At 50.2% G+C, this 8,644-nt stretch overlaps 1 protein-coding gene across 1 annotated transcript in view; it reads right to left on the bottom strand.

Annotated features, from left to right (window-relative positions):
* Nucleotides 1-8,013, bottom strand: part of oxr1a (oxidation resistance 1a) — a 245,534-nt gene extending 237,521 nt beyond the window's left edge. The window contains exons 1-2 of the mRNA XM_048596118.1: nucleotides 7,882-8,013; nucleotides 5,448-5,596 (exon numbers count right to left, since the gene is read on the bottom strand). Coding sequence (XP_048452075.1) covers nucleotides 5,448-5,596; nucleotides 7,882-8,013 — 281 coding nt within the window. The remainder of the gene's footprint in view (nucleotides 1-5,447; nucleotides 5,597-7,881) is intronic.
* Nucleotides 8,014-8,644: the final 631 nt, after the last annotated feature.

Genomic DNA, 8,644 nt, shown 5'->3' with positions numbered 1-8,644 from the left:
TTTTCTTTCACATAGGCATTACCCCTAGGGGCCCTGCTTGATACTGATGTTTTTGTCTCGTGGGTGCTTTTCCTGGTGGTGGAATGTTAGTAAAGTTATTTGCACACCTGATGTGTTTTTACTGTGTCTCACGCCTGCACACAAAAAAAAGAAAAAAAATATAAACAGGAAAGATCATGCTTACGCTCCCTCTCATGTTTTCTTTCACATAGGCATTGCCCCTCGGGGCTCTGCTTGACACTGATGCTTTGGTCACATGGGTGTTTTTATTCCCCTGGACGTGGTATGTTAATAAAGTAATTTGCACACCTGGTGTTTTTTTACTATGTCTCACACCTGCATACGCACAACAAGGGTGCTAGGGAAAATAAGTGTAGGGGCTTTTAATATAAAAAAACAGGAAAGAAGATCCCTATCCTCCCCTCACTTTTTCTTTCATATAGGCATTGCCCCTAGGGGCTCTGCTTGATACTGATGCTTTTGTCACATTGGTGTATTTCCTGGTGTTGGAATGTTAATAAAGTTAGTTGCACACCTGGTGTTTTTTTAGCTATGTCTCACACCTGCACAAAAAAAGACAAAAAATACAAACAGGAAAGAAGATCCCTACCCTTCCTCTCATTTTTTTCACATAGGCACTGTCCCCAGGGTTCTGTTTGTTACTGATGCTATTGTCACATGGATGTATTTTTCCTGGTGGTGGTATGTTAATAAAGTTATTTGCACATAGTTATTTCAGATAGTAAGAATGCAGATGCTGGAGTCAGAGATAACACAGTATGGAGCTGGAGGAACACAGCAGGCCAGGCAGCATCAGAGGTGCAGGAAAGTTGACGTTTCTTCAGAAGGAGGGTCCCAACCCGAAATGTCAACTTTCCTGCTCCTCTGATGCTGCCTGACCTGCTGTGTTCCCCCAGCCTCATACTGTTTCATAATTTTTTACTGTGTCTAACACCTGGAGAAAAGTTATAAACAGGAAAGACAATGCCTATCCGCCCCTTCGCTTTTTCATTCACATACGCAGTGCCCCTAGGGGCTCTGCTTGATATTGATGCTTTCGTCACATGGGTTTCTTTCCCCTGTAGTGGTATGTTAATAAAGTTATTTGAACACCTGATGTTTTTACCATGTCTCATACCTGCAAAAAATATATAAACAGAAAAGATGATCCCAACCTCCCCCTCACTTTTTCTTTCACATAAGCATTGTCCCTAGGGGCTCCGCTTGATACTGATGCTTTGGTCACATGGATGACTTTTCCCCTGGCGATGGTATGATAATAAAGCTATTTGCACACCAGGGGTGTTTTTTATTGTCTCACACCTGCACACGCATAACAAGGGTGCTAGAGAAAATAAGCACTATTGCTGTACGGCAGTAGTGAAGGGGTTTTAAATAAAAATATATAAACAGGAAAGATGATGCCTACCCCCCGCCTCACTTTTTCTTTCACATAGGCATTGCTTCTAGGGGCTCTGCTTGATGCTGATGCTTTGGTCACGTGTGTTTTTTTCCCTGGTGATGGTATGTTAATAAAGTTATTTGCACATCTGATGTTTTTTTTTACTGTGTCTCACACCTGCACACGCAGAACAAGGGTTTTAGGGAAAATAAGCACTACTGCTGTATGGCAGCTAAAAAAAATATAACCACAAGATGAGAATCTCCTCAGCTCAGGCGACTGACTCCGAGCTGGTTGGCCACAGCCAGTGGTACTGTGGACTCTTTTTAACTTTTTGACAACTCATTTCCAGGCTGGCGTGGTCACAGCCAATGATACTGCTGGATTTTAATTCTCAGTGGGCAACTGCTTTTTTAAACTGGCTGGTTACAGCCAGTGTATTGTTATTTTTGGAACTGAAAAAAAGGAAAAAAAAGACAAAAAAGGGAAAAACTACGCATAAACAGGAAAAGTGATCCCTACTGTCCCCATCACTTTTTCTTTCACATAGGTTTCGGCCCTAGGGGTTCTGCTTGATACTGATTCTTTGGTCACATGGGTATTTTTTTCCTGGCAGTGGTATGTTAATAAAGCTATTTGCACACCTGGTGTTTTTTTATTGACTCACGCCTGCACACGCACTAGAAGGGTGTTGGGGAAAATAAGCACTACTGCTGAATGGCATTAGTGTAGGGTTTTTTAAAGAAAAATACCCAGGAGATTAGAATCTCCAAAAAAACATAAACAGGAAAAATGATCCCTACTCTCCCCCTCACATCTTCTTTCACGAAGGCTTGATACTGGTTCTTTTGGTCACACGGGAGACTTTCCTGGTGGTGGTATGTTAATGAAGTTATTTGCACACCTAGTGTTTTTTACGGTGTCTCACACCTGCACACGCACAACAAGATTGAAAAGGGAAAAAAAGAAATAAAAAGCCAGAAGATTAGAATATCCTCAATTGAAAAAAAAGCTAATGGATTAGAAGCTCCTCAGTCGAGGACTGACTCTGAGCTGGCTGGCCACAGCCAGTGTACTGTGCACTAGTACATAAAGGATGACTTGGTGATGAAAGTAAAAGAAAAAAAATATAAACAGGAAAGATTTTAACTACTAACCTCAGTGCATTAGCCAGTGTCTATAGATTTCTGGCCCTGTGCAATTACCACTACACCACCGTCTCCCCAGAAAAAATACAAACAGAAGATTAGAATTTTTTCAGTTCAGGCAATAGACTCTGAGCTGGCTAGCTGCAGCCAGTGTTCCTGTGGAGGAGGAAGCTCGATTCTGGACTGTGGAGTTAACTTGACTCTTTTTTTGGCTGTGTAGGCCTTCTATTTCAACTGTTGCTGCTGCTGCTTGGGCCAACCCCGTTCTGCTGCAGCCTGGACCCCTCTATCTGCTGCTGATGCTGCCGCCTTCCACCTATGCTGCTGCCTTGGCTCTGCCTCAGGCCCCACCTGTTGCTGCTCCCTAAGGCTCCTTGCCAGTGGACTATTGCTGCTGCCTGAAGGCCTTCCACCTGTGGACTATTACTGCTGCCTGGGACCCACCGTGACTTGACGACACCTCGTAGTGTCTGGCAGCACTATTCTTCCCCACCCCTCTCTACTCTGACCCCTGGTGACATGGCTAGCCTGAAGATGGCAGGGCCTCGCCGTATCTATGCCGAGGTAGACACGACCTTGGGCCCAGCTGTTTCAGCCCCAGCTATGAATCATCCCCTTTTAAGTTCCTGACCAAGGGTCTAGGTGTTAAGGCCTAACCTGACATGACCATTGAGGCCTGCAGCAAGGCCATGGCTAGTGTGGTCAGCCTGCTAATCATCATTGCTACAGCCAGGATGTATGAGAAGGCCTCAATCTTCCTGCGGTCCAAACAGGCTGAGCACCTGGCCTTAGAGTAGGGTCTCACTATACGCAGGACATACCTGCCTGTTGACCCTCTGGAGGTCATGGCACCAAGGGTCGTGATCTCCAATGTCCCTCCCTTTATTGGCAGTGAGCTCCTCCTCCCCCATCTACAATCATTGGTAGAAATCCAGTCAGGTGTTACACCGCTGCTGCTTGGACTGAAAGACCCTGTCCTTAAGCACGTTTACTCTTCCTCGGCACCAGGTTTACATTTGCTCGGCCTGGGAGGAAGTGACTGAGGGCACATTTACTGTGCTCCACGAAGGTGAAGCCTATCATATCTTCTGGGCTGGAGGCGAGGCCACTGCTCTGCCAACCATCACCCTAAGAGCCAAGGGACAGGGCAGGAATTGACAAAACCAGCTTTCACTTCCCTTGCCATGACCTCTGCCTTCCCCCAGCCAATAGTATTTATCCGAGGCTGGAGGGAGAGCCTTCATGCCCCACGACCATCAGGGCAGGCTGGCGAGGGGAGGCCATCACCACAACCACCTTGACCACTGGAAGGAGGTGCCGCTCCCTGCAGGGGGAGGACATCCCTGTCACTCAGATAAGGCACATTTCGTCCCCCGGGGCTGACTGGGGTGCATCCTGCCCCTCCCACCACAGCCTGACCTGTTCAGAGCCCTGAGGTTTGCAGTGGGCCCTCCTGCTGCCGCAGTTCCACCAGACCCCGGGGACGAGCCAGAGCCCCACACAGGCTGTGCTGCTGGCACAATAACTGAAAATCCCACTGGGCCATTCAGTGGTGAAGAGAAGGAAAGCGTTATCCTCACTCCTTCCTTCTAGATTGTTTTCCCGGGTGCCCTGGTCCTGGGGGAGGATCTTTTTCCCCGAGAAGCCAGACATCCTGGTGTCAGGAGAGGAGTGGGGCCCTGGGTCTCTGCTGCCCAATGAAGCAGACGTAGAGCAGGCCTCGATGGAATGCATCGAGGACATTCCTACCGGTGACTCCTGGCGTAGTGTTGCCGGGGGTTTGGAGCCAGCTGGTGGTGCTGAACCAGCCCCCACTCTCGTGGTGAGGGAGGGACCGGTGGCCAAGGACAACTCCCCGGAGCAGGGCTTGGGCTCAGTGGTGGGAGCTAGGGGCGACATGGAGTCTGTCTCCAGCAAGGTTTTAGACTCCCTAGTGCCCGCCACTGAGCTCCTCATTCCCATCGAGGAACTCTGGATCTTTATCAAGGCTACTCTCTGTTTCTGGAATAAAATCCAGCTGGCTCTTGACCGCTGGAAGGATTTTGGGCTGGTTTTCTGGTCCACCAGGCTGCTTGCCACATGCCTGGGCTGGTCTGGAATGACCGTCACTGTTCAAGGCGCTCCTAGATGCACTCATGGGAGGGCAAGGGACCTATATGCCCCTCTCCCATCTTCCCAATAAGTGTTTTTAACGGTTTTACTCATGGTGATTACACATCACTACTGACATGAAGACTATTAGCTTCAACATCAACAGCAGCAGGGAGTCAGAACGCAAATTCCAGAACTTCTTGGCTCTTCAGGACAGGAAGTAATGTGGTGTGCTTTCTGCAAGAAACCCATACTGCCCCGGTAGACGAGCCACCTGGCTCCTGGAGAGGCAAGGAGGGCTCTACGTGAATCACCTCTCCCACAAATCCGGAGAGGTAGGTGCCTTGTTAGCCCTACATTTTCAGCCGGATATCTTGAGGGTCAAGGAGCCTGTGCAAGGCCGGTTGCTTCACTTGACAGTGCATTAAGGGATGCGGTGTTTCACTTCGTGACTGTCTACGCTCCCTCGGTCAGGCCAAGGCAAATGCACTTCTATGGAGAAGTATCCACTCATCTTGCCTCCATCAATGAAGGCCAGTGTGTTGTCCTCTGAGAAGATTTTAACTGCATTCTTGAGGACAGAGACTATGGCGGTGCCTAGTCTAGTTTGGCGTCAGGGAGGAGGTTGAGGGACTTGGTCAAGTCCTTCATCCTGGTAGACATCTGGTGGACTCTCTATCCTAACTGGATCATCTTCACCTTTGTGAGGCCTGGGGTCAAAGATTGATTGCCTGTACATTTCATGGGTGTACACCTCCTGTGTGACAACGGCCTCCATGCGGTAAGTGCCCTGGATGGACTATCACCTGGTCTGGGTGGAGATCCTTCCGTTTGGCACCCAGCTTGAGTCCGCGTAATTGCAATCTGCTGCTAGGGGATGAGTGGTCCTTGGACTCGTTTCATCAGTATAGGACTGGCTGGAAAAGTAAGCAGTGGGGTTTTCCTTTCCTCGAGACTATAGTGGGATGTGGGCAAAGCTACGTCCGCGTCTTCTGTCAGAAGCATACTAGGGGGTCAACAAAGAGGTGGAAATCCAGGATCAAGGAGTTGGAGATGGAGATGCTCGGGCTGGAGACACATCTCGGTCAGCTCAATGAGGACCGGGCCCTGCGGGGGGTGTACGAAGAGAAGAAGGCCGCGCTCTGAGACCTGCAGCTTGTCAGGTCTCAGGGTGTGTTTATGAGGTCATGGATCGGGCTCGTCCAGGACCTGGACTGTTGCACCCCCTTCAATTGCTGGAAAAAAGGCAGAGCACCCATTAGCAGCTCCTTGTGCTGCTTGCTGACAATGGGTTCTTGTCTCAGATTTGGAGGGCTTCAGGGCCCAGAATTAACACCTAATATGTGGCTCTGTTCTCTCCAGATCCATCCAGTGAGGATGCTCACAGAATTTTGTGGGAGAACCTGCTGCTGCTCAGCCATGAGGAAGCCGGAAGGCTCGACGCTCCCGCCACTTTTGAGGAGCTGACCGGTGCCCTCTCCCGGCTCTCAAAGGGCAAGTGTCCGGGTCTGGACGGGTTGACTGTGGAGTTCTTCAGGGCATTCTAGGACATCCTGGGAGACAACTACGCACAGGTTCTGAGGGAATGTCTTTCGGCCAGAGAGCTGCCCGTTTCTCAGGACAGGACGGTCATTGTGCTGCTGCCAAAGAAAGGGGACCTTCGTTCTCTTAAGAACTGGCATCCGGTCTCCGCCTCAGCATGGATTATAAAATCTTTGCCAGGGTGTTGGCTTCTCGCCTGGCATCCATGCTCGTCCACACGATCCACCCTGACCAGTCATAACGGTCCTGGGCCGGAGGATTCACGCCAATGTCCAAATGATCCAGGACCTGGTCCATTATTGTCAATGGACTAGTCAGTCGAGCGTCTTCCTGTCTCTCGATCAGGAGAAGGCATTTGACAGGGTCGATCACAAGTATCTGTTCAGGACCTGCAAGCATTTGAGCTCGGGACCGAGTTTTGTCACCCGGATTCGACCATTGTACACCGCCACAGAGTGTCTGGTTAAAGTCAGCGGGTCCCTGGCAGCCCCTTCACTTCAAGAGAGGAGTGTGTCAGGGCCATCCCTTGTCCAGCCAGCTGTATTCCGTGTGTGTGGAGCCTTTCCTGTGCCTCTTGCAGAGGAGGTTTTCGGGGCTGCTTCTGCGTGGTTCTTTCGGCTTATGCCGACAAAGTGCTCTTCATGTTCATCGACCCGGCAAATCTGGAGAGGATGCATGAGCGCCATGCAGTGTATTCGACACCGTCTTCCTCCCGGATCAACTAGGCCAAATTTTATGGACTCCTGGTCGGAGCGTGGCATGTGGACTCTCTGCTGGAGGAGTTACGAGGTTTCAGCTGGAGTATCACCCATCTTCTCTATCTGGGGATAGCCTGGCTGAGGAATCCTGGCCGGCGAATTCGCAGGAGCTGGAGAACAAAATCTTGGCTCGCCTCGGGCTCTGGACAGAACAGTTCCAAGTGCTATCTTACAGGGGTCAAGTGCTGGTCATAAACTAGCTGATGGCTTCCATTTGTGGTACCAGCTGGTCCTTTTGGTCTCTTCTCCTGGTTTTGTCACTGACATCCAGAGGACATTGGTTCACTTCTTCTGGGACAAAAAGATGCAATCATTCGCAGCACAGTGTCTGAGTCTCTCTTTTGAGGATGGCGGTCAGTTGCTGGTGTGCATCCACTCCTAGGTGCTGACTTTCCACCTTCAGACCTTGCAGTGATACCCTGACGTTGAACCTCCTCAGGTGGTGTGCCTCGGCAACGTACTTTTTCAACCAGGTGCGTAACTTCAACTACAACATGGAGCTCCTGTTTATTGACTGTGCATGTTTGCAGGCCTGTCTTTTACCAGGACTTGATCACTGTCTGGGACATGGTTGATTTGCGACGGACCTGCCTTCTGTCAGTAGTAGCGGTTATTGTCAGAGAGCTGTTGCTCAGGAATCTGCACCTCCACAATCGCAGGTTTGAGTGGCTGGCTACGGGGAGGGCCATGGCTGCGGGGTGACCACGGTTGAGGACATGCTGGGTGGTGGGGGCCTGGGCTGCCACAGGAATTGGCTCACTGGGTGGTGGTAAACATCTGGCTCGCAGCCATCCAACACCTTAAAACGGTAGGACATTGTGCACCAGTTGGAGAACACTCAGGTGTGGGGTGGAATCCTATCTGCGCAGACTCTTGTTCAGACGGAATTTCACATTGGCCCCAGGATACCGTACGTCCCCCAGGAGCCTGTGCTGCCTACCTGAGCCACCTCCACAACATAGATATTATGGATTTTAGAGTTGCTAAATGGGGGACCCTGTACAGACTGCTGCTGCACACCATCCACCTCTTCTCCTTCTTCGGCCGCCTGGACACGCCTTGGTGTGCCCATTTGATGCTGGGCGATGGGGATCCCCAGTGGAGGGCTCTCTATGCAGGATTCCTCCTTCTTTCCCTCATGGATTTGGGCTGGAGGGTGTTGCACGCAACAGTCCTGTGCAACAGCACATTGCGGTGCTTCATGGACTCTCGGCCCAACTGTTTGTTTTGAAGTGCTGTGGATCCAAGGACCAAGTATATATTGGGTGTGGGCATTTGCAGTCCCTTTTTAGTTATTTAAAAGACCTTCTCCTCTGCTTTTGGTTGTACTTCAGCCCCACGTTCCCGACCATTGGACATCCATTGTGGAGGGGTGCGGGCAGATTGGAGAATCTCCTCATGGATCTGCTCCTGGGCAGGTTGCCCCAAGTGACTTATTTGGGTACAGAGTCAATAAAACTGGGTTGCACCCACTGGAAGATAAAGTGACAGCGATCAAAGGAACCCTGGCTCCCATGTCTGTACCAGAGCTTAGGTCTTTCCCTGGGTTTGTGAATTAGTACAGAACATTCCTGGGCCTGGCCAGGCTGCCTATTAATAGGTCCAGACAGCGGTCATCTTTGGCATGAGGAATTCCCACCAGTACCTTTATGACAGGAATTTGACATAATAACAGATCACAAACCTCTGTTAGGGCTACTGAA

The sequence above is a fragment of the Rhincodon typus genome, chromosome 4 (genome assembly GCF_021869965.1).
Source record: "Rhincodon typus isolate 14 chromosome 4, sRhiTyp1.1, whole genome shotgun sequence".
Lineage (NCBI taxonomy): Eukaryota > Metazoa > Chordata > Chondrichthyes > Orectolobiformes > Rhincodontidae > Rhincodon > Rhincodon typus.
Note: the sequence above shows the minus strand (reverse complement) of the source record. Positions and strands in the feature narration are given on the sequence as shown.